Source organism: Caenorhabditis remanei, chromosome I, assembly GCF_010183535.1.
Source record: "Caenorhabditis remanei strain PX506 chromosome I, whole genome shotgun sequence".
Lineage (NCBI taxonomy): Eukaryota > Metazoa > Nematoda > Chromadorea > Rhabditida > Rhabditidae > Caenorhabditis > Caenorhabditis remanei.
The window spans coordinates 9,574,508-9,586,626 of NC_071328.1; the positions used below are offsets into that span (position 1 = coordinate 9,574,508).

The window sequence follows — 12,119 nt, forward strand, 5'->3', positions numbered from 1 at the left end:
CATTTTGGAAAAAAAAGAAATTGGGAAAGAGGGAATGAAGAATCGGTTGCAATGCATTCATTCTGCGGAAAAAAAGTGTAAGAAGGATTTCTCGAATCGACTAAAACCCCAATAAAATAGTGAAATGAATTTCAAAAATGATTCCAAACTGCAACAGAAAAAAGGGGGTGGTCTCGAGAGGTTATCGGTTTACTTTTTGAGTCTGACTCATTTTTTGAAGGTAAACATTCCATTGTAACATTATTGTTCATTTTTACAGTTGTCAGAGGGTTTTATTGCCTTAAATTTGCAGATTCAATAAAGAAAATACTTTTTTAATTCAAATATTCATAAATTATTTCTATGAAACTTCCTCAGATAACTACAGGAGGTGAACACCAAAATGAGAGTTGGAACTGGGTTAAGCCTCGAATAACCCCTGTCAAATAGACTGTGAACAGTAAACAAATGAAACGTCGGCAATTTCAAAAAAGTTATTTTAACTGTCATAAGACAGGTGACAGAAAAAGTGTAAAAAATGAAACAAGCTACCGAGAGAGCAAGAGAGTGAGAGACGCAGACAGTCAGAGAGGAAGAGCTCGAAGAAGAAAAGTGAAGGAATGGTATGCGCGGAAAAAGAAAAAGATGTGTGTATTTTTGTTGACTTAGGGCAAGTTGAGTTGGTTTAGGAGATCGGAAGAAGAAAAAGAAGAAGAGCAAAACTGGATGATGGCTCAGAATAGAGAGAACTTGAGAGACGAAGATAAATAGAGAATTAGATAGTGTCAGTAACTACAGTAACTTGTAGAACATGACGTGTTTCAACTCATATCACTCGTTGCTTAGTTTTTGCCTTTTTGAATTTTTTCAGAACTTTGAATTGTTTTCCTTATTTCTATCTCATCTTTTTATCGAAAAGTTTTGAGAAGAATACATTTCAAAAAAGAACTATAATTGTGGAGGAAAAAGAGAAATTTAAAAAATCGAAAGAGAAAGAAGTCGTAAAGAAAAAAACACAAAAGCCTGAATTCCCCTTTTATTCCTAGTCCTTCACTATTATTGGTAACTAGGGGTAACTAAAGGGACAGCCAAACAAAGAAATATAAAAGAAGTCGAAAAAAGAAGAACACTGGAGAAAACGTTGGAAATTGCCAGTACTTGTTACTTTCATTGGCGGCGATTTTGCAGTTTTTTGAGGTAATGAAGTAGTCACCGAAATCCTATATATTTTCAACTGCTTCTTCTTGGAATTGATGCTGAATACACCGAAAAACAATAAGAATGAAAGAAAATATTGAATATTGAATGTTGAATAGAATGAACGAGAAAAGGAATGAGTCATTTTCAGTTTCTTTTTTTTGCTGAAACAAGAAACATGTCCGGGGAAATTAAACAGGAAAGAATGATCTCGATATTGGAATGAAACCATCAAACAAAGATGAGATTATATTTTCAAGTTATCCGCGACTATAAAAGTAGCAAAGATTCAAACTCTTTAGATGCTAATCCCCTCTTACTGTAGTTGCAAATGCATTATTCTATTTGCAGCCATCTGTCAAAAACAGTGGAACGTCTAGCTTGTGCTAATAGAAAAAGTAATAAAACATTGAAATTGAAAACGGAAAAAAGGGTAAAAGGTATATCAAACGTAGGTTCTTTCTCTCTTTCTCTTCTCTTGAATCCAAAAGGCGGCCTGAACAAATATGGAAATGATGTAAAATGGAAAAACGGGAGGGACAGAATGAATATGTTAATAAATAAAATGTGTTTCGTCGAGTCAGAAAAGGTAAGAATTGGGTCCGAAAATGAAAAAAGAAGTTAGAGAAAGTAGCCCTTCTCTGTCTCTCTGTATCTCAATACCTCCAATGAACTCTCTGCATTTACGTTTTCTTTCTACACCTGTGTCTCTCTTTTCAATGTGAAATCTAGTTCCTTTGACAACAACTCAACAGAAGTATTATGATGAGGGAAAATGGAATGAAAAGGGGGAAAAGGTGAACTGACCACCACTTGATCCGCTCGTTATTCTGAAGAACTAGTTGGTGTAACAATGGATTCGAGAGGCAGAGAGTTTGTAAGTTCTGAAGAGATAGACAGACACACAGACAGATATTTTGGGTTCTGTTCACTTCCCTTTCTGTTTTTCTACCGTATCGAAATCTCTACTTTAAACGACTGTCAAAATAACTTGAAGATTTCTTTATATTTCTATTGTATCGTTTCGTAAATGCATTTATTTCATTTAGAGGGTTCGTTCGGAGTATAAATAACAAGAAAATTGTTTTACAAAATCTTTCACCGGGAGTAATATTAATCATCATATATCAAAACGGTAAATATCCCATTTTTCTCAAAACTACACCGAAATAATCCAATCGTACTCTGGAATTTCATCTTCCTCGTCAATGCTATCTGAAAATAACACTAATTATCTGAATCTATTTGTATATTTCACTCACATAATCTAATATTGGCCAACTCAATGAATTTGAAAACTTTAGTTCCATTTCTCAATCCACACAACTCTTTCACATATATTGAACCCTGAAATTGTACATTACACTGATTTTTCTAGATTTCCATAACCGAATTCCTACCTCGAAGCATCTTTGATTTCCGTTTTTGAAAGAAACAATGCAGGAAATTTTGAGACTTCCATCCATTAGTGCAGTTTCAGAGACACGTGGAAACTGAAATTATAACAGGTATCTGTAGGAATTCGCAGCTGAAAATTTCTCACTTTGAATATCTCATTCATTTTCTCAACGTCCTGATTTGCAACCGTTTTACGTTTTTGAGATTTGTGACGCATTGCGGATTTGCTACATTTACGACGGAACTCCATCTGGAAAAGGTTTTGGGCGGTGAGACTTTAAATTTCTGAGTATTCACCTCCAAATGCAAATATTCCTCAAACTCTGGACGCCTTCCTTTTTCTTTTTCCGATCTGATCAACAAAACATGAACAGCCAAAAAGGATCGATTACGGTCGTAATGAAGAACTGCTTCGACAAATTTCCGAGGATCTCTATAACCTTTAAAACCGATTGAAACGCCCCAAAAGCCATTACCGAAAACAGAAAAGATCCGGATTCCCCAAAGAGAAAATACATGAAAAAGGAGATTTCATTGATTGATTCATAGTGATCGTGATCAATATTTAAAGACAAAGGGAGTATTGTAGCAGACTGTAAGAGATTACGGTATGATCCTGATTAGAGAGATACAGAGGGGGAGAGAAATATCAGAAATGAGACACAGACAAAAAGGAGAGACCAAATAAATAAACGGGGAAGGAATGAGAATTCTAACACATGCTCAACTGAAAAGTGGGGACTGTTGCTTCACTTTGACGGCGAAGTTTTCCTGACCTTCTGGTTCCTTCGAATGCGCTTCGACGGCGTTCAACAGTTGGAATTTGAATGGTCTGAAAGAGACGAATTTCTGATACTTCAGAATATACTTCTTTTAATTTTAAACGTATTACTTTTTTGAGAGGAAAATGGAATAAGTCACGACTAATCTTTAACCAAATAACTACATCTTTATATTTAATCTTCTATGACTCACTGAATCTTCTGGAACTCCAGTTAACGGAGTACTTGACATTGGACGAGGAGCTGGACTTCCGATTGGTTCTCTAAAAATAAATAAGAAATAACATTTTGAACTAGAAGGGAGAGTATTAACAAACCTCGGATGGAGAGCACGGAGGGAATCATTTGGAGCTGGAGAGTTGATAGACATGTTAGCTGAAAATACATTCATTGAGGTAAGAGATAAGGAACAACATCCCAAAATCCACAACAAAAGACATTCTCTAAAAAACTTACAAGAATTAGCTGACGAGAATGATCTTGGACTTCTCGGAGAAGGAGATCCTCCCCAGAATTTGGGAGAGAAATTTGAGTTGCCGCCAGCTGATTGGACGACGCCTGGTGCTTCATCAGGAACACTCAAGTAGTTGGTTTGAATTGCAGGAAGTGTGAGATTTCTTTTATACGGAGCTTTCCCTGAAATTTTTAAAATGTTCCTTGCTACAGGAAACGTCCAAACCTTTGTTGATAGCTGGCGGTGTTGCTGGAATCTGAACTGAATTTCTTTTTTCTGAAAATTTCATTGCGTTCAGAAGTTTTTCAGATGTTTTCTCAGCTTCATCCGATCCTTGAACCCATTCGTTCTTTGCTGCTGATAGCTCTCTGAAATAATATGATTTTAGGCGTTTCATTTTTCATCTGACTAGATTCGAACAAGGGGGTTCTAGCTCACCGTTCACTATAACAAACTGTGCAAAGACTGTATTTTTGTGGATTCTGAGATGTTCCACTGGACACTGAATGGGCACATTTGTCGCAGAGAGGCTGGAAAAATGCATATTTCTTACAGTAATCTATTTTGAAACTTACAGTAGAACACTTTTTACACTTAGTTCCACTATTTAAAATGTATCCCAGTGTACACTGACAGATAGAACAGACTCGATTATTCCATTTAGGAAGAGGAGAAGTGCGACTGGAATGAGAAAAACAACTTTTTGGGGACGACAGAAACTGAAATAATTACCCATGAGAAATATTTCCAGGAGAAGAAAGTCCACTTTCAGATGATTCTGATCCAGCAACAGAGCTAGCACGTCTCTTTTCTTGGAGACTTGTTTTCTTGATAGCCACGCATGTTGACAAGGATCTGGAAAATACAAATCTAGAAAACATAATTTTTAGTTTTTTCATTAATTCAGTTTGTATTAAACCTAATTGTTCCGACTTTTTTCTCACACCGTTCCCCTTTGGAACGCCATAACCGCCCAAACCACATATTTTCACCAGAATAAAATAAACAAATAATGGACTTAAACAGAAGTTTTAATTGACTAACCGAATCCGATTCTGTTCCGATTGTTGAAATTCCAAATCCTTTTCAAGAACATTTCTGATAGCTTGTTGCTCTTCAGCACTCAGTTCTTTGATTGAATTATTCAAAGCATCCCAAGTAGATGTCTCCATTTCTGAAGATACTTTATACAAAGAGATCAAATGAAAACTGAAATTGAGCTTTGACACTGGAGGGTTCCAGAAAGAAATTGAATAAAAGAGATAGATAAAATAATAGTGATTGGTCAGAAAAGAGACCAAAACTTCCGGTTATTTCATGAAGAGAGGAGGGATCGGAAATGCGTAATTGGAATAGACTAAAGAAGATTTGAAATGGAAGGATTAAAGGTGAGCGAGAAGTGAAAAAAGATGAGAAGAAAAGGCCAAAAATGATTACACTCGTTCTTTGAATTGAAATTGATTATACCGAGAACTAGGGTAAGTTTCTAGGATTTATATGACATTTGAAAGACGAATCTATTCAATTCTTGCATCAGTGGAACTGAAGTTTCGACAAGATGTTACCGAGAATGAGTTATTTTGAGATCTTTACGTTGGGTAGCCTGGTGAACTTATTCGAATATATTCTGCGAGAAACCCTTTTTTGCAAATGAAGTCGGCAAAAATGTTAACAGGAACTGAGGTGGGAGCCTAACAAGCTAATAAAACCAACTAAAGTTCGCAGAAGCCATCACTAAGTCTTCTTTTAATCGCAGAAATGGATTCTCTAGACAAGTTCTAAAGTAATGACTACTTCTTACAAATCTGAAGTTTTTGTCTGAAATCTGAACGTGGAGAAATGAACTCGGATCATTCCCTGATATAAGAAAAATGTTTGAATTGATCCACTGAAAAACCATAATTTTTCATCTCTTTTTCGACTCCAAAAACTCAATCCAATCCGTCACTGAAAAATTATCTTAAATCAAGAGAATCAGAGACACAGTCTAGAAACCGTCAAAACAAAACACGCACTTCCTTTTTCCAACACAAAAGGAAACAATCAATAAAAAAAAAGTGTCAAAAGTCATAAATTTCCCACATTGAATTCGAAAACTGCAAATAAAAATGGGAAAAAAGAGAAAGAAAAGAGGAACGAACTGTGAATGCGCCCCGTTTGATGGAGGCATATTCGCTTTCCGAATGAAGCCATTTTCGTTCGATTTTTGATCGAATATTATTATTCTTTTTCCCCTTTTTTGAGAGGAAATTTGAAATTCAAATGACATTTTTGGGGAATTTTATGTTTTCTGATTAGGGTGTGGGAGTGAAATTATTCTCGAATTGTTCTAGAAACATTTGACTTGGATAGACTCACTTTCATAGAAAACAGAAGAAGAAAGAAAAGAAAAAGAAAAGAAACCAGGCTTTTGAGGGTGTTTCTGGAAATGTTCCTCTTTTTTAAAATTAGTAAATTTTCCTTGTTTCTGTGATCGGAAATCGAATGCGAAAAAACAGAAAATGAGAAAATGAGCCATGCATGAGATCCGACAGGAAAGGGATTATCCATCCGAGTGCATCACGACACTGAAAGCCCTCAAAATTGATATTATTATAGAAAAAGCACACGGATGGAGAGAATAGAAGGATTGGAGAAACTCAGAGAAACGAGAAGATAATCCGATATATTCGAAAAAGAAACGAATGTTTTTTCCTGCTCAAAGAGAGTTTCCATTTGAGAAGATAAGAATGAGAGAGGAGAATTCAATCGAGGGGTGTGAGATATGGAAGATTCGGGTAGGAGTCCATAACTCATCAAAATACAGAATACGATAGATCACTGATCATTCTCCTCCCACATGTCTAGACTGAAAGTGTCATATTTCAGAGAGTAGGTATGAATAGAAAACATCAATACATAACAGGTTTTACTGGAAATCAAAAAGAGCATCTGAAAATAATTGATGGGTGCAGACTATATACTTTTTGGGCAGAACTTTCGCTCGCAATTAACTTCAGTTTTTCGAGAAATTAGGAACATTTAGTAGTCAAAAAACGCGATATTTTCCTACTAAAGGGGGAGTGGATTTCGGGAATTCGGGAATTTAGCAGTGACCACTTTGGAATTTCGACGTTTTCCGTGTTGAAAATTTGGGGATTTTTTTAGAGTTTTTGAGTATTATCAGAGGATTGTCCATGTTTTTTCTACACGTTTTGATGTTAAAATTCCCAAAATCATTCATTCTGACTCAGTCTACCGTAGTCTACTCCACCTTATAATTCGAGAACAAAACATATGTTTTCTATCAAAATAACTCATTTGTATCTTTTATTTTCAATGTCTATTCTCTTAAATCTCACATTTGTAGTTCTGACGAAACGTCTGTATACCCGAGATCTGTCACATGTCCGATTTAGAAATCAGAAAAAAACGGAAAGAAATCCAGGAAATTTCATCCCAGAATAGCACCGGAAATCGTGAGAATCTATGAGATATTTGTCCGATATCAGAGACATTTTCTAATCTCATCACACTCTTTGAGGAGGAAGAAAAGGAAGAGAAAATAGGAAAAAAGGGGTTGTCACATGTTGTACTCTATGGCAACCGAAAGCTCAAAAGAAGAAGAAGAAAAATGGAAAGAGATCAGTGAAGAGGAAAAAGAAAATGATATGATACGTTGATAAAAACATGGAATTAAGAGGAGAGTGAGGGGAGAAGCAATGGGATTTGAGTTTGGAGATTAGAAGATTTTGATGGACTTTGAGAGTATCGATTCGCATCAAACATCCAATGATGAGACAGATAAAGATAATGGAATATCGAGATCAGAATAGAAGTTATTGATGTCTGTTGGGATGAATAGAAGACATGAGAACAATTGAAAACATTGCACTTCTCGAATAAAAAAGGAGTAACAAATAGAAAAAAGAAGCGAAGGAATAGAATGTGATCCGGAATCTTCGAATGGGGTTTGGTGTCCTATTGACTTCCGGCGTTTTCGCGAATAAGAAAAAAAGAATAGTCGTCTCACTTGTTTTTCTAGAATAAAAAATTTGTAAATTTTATTACAAAATCAGAATACAGAAAAAAAAGATAACAACTAGAACTCTAAACGAATGAGTGGTTCCTAACAATTGATAGAAACATGAACTGGTATGACATGACCGTAAAATCAATTGAGCAAAATAAGATATGTTCAAGATAATAATCCACAAATCTATGAATCAACATTATGTGCTTCTACCAATTTTCTATACAATGAGCCCTTCTTTGCCATTAATTGCTCATGGGTTCCACTCTCCAAGGCCTGAAAAAAAGCAATTTAAGATTATATCTAAAAGTTTGTGGTTACCTTCTTATCTTTAATGACATAAATTAGTTGAGCAGATCTAATTGTGCTCAATCTGTGTGCAATTACTAACACAGTTCTTCCTTTCATCACATTATTCAACGCTTCTTGAACAAGCTGTTCTGATTGGGAATCTAATGCAGATGTTGCCTCATCCAGAATCAAAATAGGGGGATTTTTCAGAATCGCACGAGCGATTGCGATCCGTTGTTTTTGGCCGCCTGAAATAGAAAGTAAGCTAATGAGGTATGATCAGATTGGGGTTACCAGAAAGCTGTGCTCCACGTTCACCAACAACAGTTGAATATCCGTTAGGGAATCTGGAGACAAACTCATCTACGTGAGCAGCTCGAGCAGCATCGCGCACCTGAAATTGGAAATGATATAATGTTTTCGTGAATTGTTAAAAACATCGTATGAAAATAAACCGGGACAAATGACTGTCTACCTACCTCTTCATCCGTAGCATCTGGCCGTCCGTATCTAATATTTTCTTCCACTGACGTGGCAAACAGAACAGGTTCCTGAGAGATGAGTCCGATGACTTGTCCACGAAGCCATTCTACATTCAATTCTTTCATATCTCGTCCATCCAGAGTTACTCTTCCTGATTTTGGCTCATAGAATCGCTCAAGAAGATGAGTGATGGTACTTTTTCCTAGAAAACGGAAGGTCCTAGAACAATTAAAAATTTCTCCAACCTTCTCCACTTGGCCCACAAAGTGCTACAACTTGTCCAGCGGGAATCGTTAATGTCAAATGCTCAAAAACATTATGCCCTGGTCTTGTTGGATATGAAAATGAAACATCTTCAAATTTAATATCTCCCCAAAGAGTATGATATGGAATACAAACTCCAGTATCAATTGGAATTGACGGTTCCAATCGAGAGAATTCAAGAACTCTTCCACCGGCAGTCCATCCCTTGATTGCAGTTCCAAAGATTATAGACAATTGAGAAAGAGATCGTTGAATAGTTTGAGCAGAAACAAGGAAACTCATCAATGCTCCTGGAGTCATTTCTCCTTTTGAAATTAGATTTGATCCACCATAAAGAACTGATAGAATCATTCCATTCAAGAAAAGATTAGTTCCAGCTTGGAAAATACCAATTCCAATACCAAGTTGTTCTTGCATGGACCTTGCTTTATCCAATTCACTGTCAAACAATCGGGACTCGAGTTTTTCCATTGCAAACGCTCGGATTGTTCTCATATTGGTGAGAGCTTCATCGGATACTGCTGATGCTGTGGCAGATTGAGCTTGGGCTCTGAAATGAGTTGATAAAGAAGTTCAGCGAGATTTTCGCAAACGAGAGTAATTTCATTCGTTCCAGTTCAAAAGAGGATCACAATACTAACCTCCTGCTCAGTTGTCTTAATCCAGCTCCAATTGCACTTCCAGCCAAAATAATACCCGGAACAACAGCTACAGTATACATTGTCATGGTAGGAGATAAGAAATAGAGAGATCCAATACAGCCAATTGTTTGAGCAAATGTTCGCAGCCCTTGACTCACACACAATTTGAACGAACTTTTGAACTCTTGTACATCAGCGTTTAATCGGGCGGAGAGCTCTCCGGTTTTCTGGAAATGGGTTGCATTTGGAGTGCGGAAATGTGACAATGTTCATTCTCTTCGCGAATAACTTTCGATATTGGCATTTGTATTTTATCTTGAATTTGAGATGTGAGATGTTAGATTTTAAATACATTTGTGACTCAATTAAAAATTGTAATAGAACATCCATAACTTTCTTAGTGTTTTTAAAATTTTTTTGCTGCTCCTGATGCTAGGAAACAAGTTCAAATTGTAGTTTTATTTCTGCCGACCCAGTGTTTCTATGACAATTTCCGTCCACATGCGTGGCTCTTTCGTAAAGCCAATATGACGTTTTATGATCTTTTTATTTAGCATGTAATAGTCGATTAGCCAAAGGAGAGAGAGACGCGCCAATTTTCTACATTTTCTTTGGCTCTTTCAGAGATTTTATTGCTACAATTATGAGAAAAAGGGGATGCATAAAATCAGAATGGGCTGGGCTCCGCGTTTCTGGGAATTTCATTCTCTTCTTTTCACTTTTTTTGTTTTTACGAAAGACCTTACATGAGAATCGAAAAACGCCATATCGTGATGAAGCAATTTCGCGAATAAATCCGATCTCATTTTTGTTGCCATTCGTTCTCCGAGGATCGTTAAGAACGTAATATACAGAAAAGTAAGTGCTGACTGAGCCACGTACATTGTCATCAAATGCATTGCTGATGGTTTGAGTTGCTCAAAATGAGAGCGAAGATTTTTTGTTTCGTCTTTGATTATTCCAACAATTCCGTTTACCAAGTCACCCAAACAGAGTGGAATTTGAATATTGATGTAAGCCGAGAGAATTGCGCACTGAAATATCAACTTTGTCTCTTATCAACAGTTTTTGAGTAAACGGCATACCACAACTGCAGCGAAAAACCATCCGAAAAACGGCCTAATGAGCTCCCAGAGCTCCCACATGGTCATTGACGCATTTTGATCTTCTTTCCTCAAATGGTCAATCCTTTTGCTGCTTATTTTCGGAGCACAGGACGCCTTCCTGAATGTTATCGCTGCCAAGCCAGTTCCGAACCCACAGATTCGCCATGTTTTGAGAATAGTTGATCGGGAAATCGGTTTTTGCATCCATCGGAGAGTTGTGTATCTTAATAATAATGTAAAAAATCTTACTTTGTCTTGAAAAATCTGTAGATTTCCTTTGGAAGTGGTTTCAACTTTATCGTGAACTAACAAAACTTACGAATTTTTGCAGTTCTGTGCTAAACTTTTGAACGATATCCGTGAAATCTTGGATAGAATAGCCATTTTATAGTTACTAAAGAAAATCAATAAGTTCTATTCTTATCAGTGAAGCATTGACCAACTTTCGCACAAGTTTCCGAAAATGTAGAAAATAGTGAACTCGTGCGGCAAAATTGCGAAAAGCGCGTGCGCTCCTTGCACTTTTTGCATTCAGTTGTTTTTATTTTTATTATTTCTGTTCCAGATATTTAATTTTCTGATAAATTAGGTTATTGAAAGAAATTTAGGTAATTTTCTAGAAAAAATAAGCCATTTTTACTAGAAATAGTCATAAAAATGTATTTAGCTAAAGAAAGCCATTATGAAATATTGCTCAGTTTGGTAAAGGTGTTCAATAATATACCATTGTTAGTCTTGTTTTGAGAAGTAGCTTGGCACAGTACACTAATAGTTTAAAATCACTTAAATCTCACTCTCTAAATGCACTTCCATATTAATTTTCGTTTTCTTCTGAAAGCTTCTGATACCCCGGATATAATCTTTATTATTTATTTCAGTCATGGACGATTCTGACGATGATTATGGAAAGAGTGGAGGAGAAACTCTCACCTTTGTAGATACTGATGAAATGGGAATATCGGCAACCACGCAAGACTCACAATTCGATTTCGATAATCAATTCAGTGTGCCCACTCAAAGCTCACAAGTAAAATCCAAATGTTCTTTTTTTTTTAAATATTTGAATAATTTCAGGCAACTGACTTATTGCCTGGTACAGAAAATACTTGTGATCTTCCATTTCTCGACGTAGAAGAGTCTGATAGCGAGAAGTCTCTTACCGAAGAGCAGCAAAATCTGCCGGAACATGCCTGTCGATACTGCGGTATATCGGATCCATTATGTGTTGCAAAGTGCACTGTATGTAACAAATGGTTCTGCAATTCGAATGATGGGACTCCTGGTGGTCACATCGTACACCATATGGTCAGAAGTCAGCACAAAGAAGTGAGAACAATATTTTTCAATCAATTCATCAATTTCTCTCTTGTTTTCAGGCGTACACTCATAAAGATTCACCATGTGGTGACACCCAACTCGAGTGTTATCGATGTGGATCGAAGAACGTTTTCAATTTGGGTTTCATTCCAGGAAAGAAAGATCAAGTTGTTGTGATTATTTGTCGTACTCCGT

The 12,119-nt window shown here is 36.4% G+C and overlaps 2 protein-coding genes across 2 annotated transcripts; both read right to left on the bottom strand.

The window, feature by feature from the left end:
• Positions 1-2,335: 2,335 nt before the first annotated feature.
• Positions 2,336-4,982, bottom strand: GCK72_002007 (uncharacterized protein; the record flags this gene model as incomplete). Its single annotated transcript, XM_003114753.2, has 14 exons — positions 2,336-2,391; positions 2,439-2,523; positions 2,577-2,669; positions 2,720-2,824; positions 2,872-3,014; positions 3,292-3,406; positions 3,550-3,619; positions 3,674-3,731; positions 3,813-3,992; positions 4,036-4,178; positions 4,249-4,340; positions 4,386-4,491; positions 4,543-4,665; positions 4,855-4,982. The coding sequence occupies 14 exons, from the start codon at positions 4,980-4,982 to the stop codon at positions 2,336-2,338; spliced, it is 1,497 nt and encodes a 498-aa protein (XP_003114801.2).
• Positions 4,983-8,008: 3,026 nt separating this feature from the next.
• Positions 8,009-10,991, bottom strand: GCK72_002008 (uncharacterized protein; the record flags this gene model as incomplete). The annotated part of the gene is made up of 9 exons (XM_003114680.2): positions 8,009-8,098; positions 8,144-8,361; positions 8,408-8,507; positions 8,593-8,798; positions 8,842-9,410; positions 9,502-9,728; positions 10,248-10,535; positions 10,587-10,830; positions 10,927-10,991. The coding sequence occupies 9 exons, from the start codon at positions 10,989-10,991 to the stop codon at positions 8,009-8,011; spliced, it is 2,007 nt and encodes a 668-aa protein (XP_003114728.2).
• Between the last annotated feature and the right edge of the window lie 1,128 nt (positions 10,992-12,119).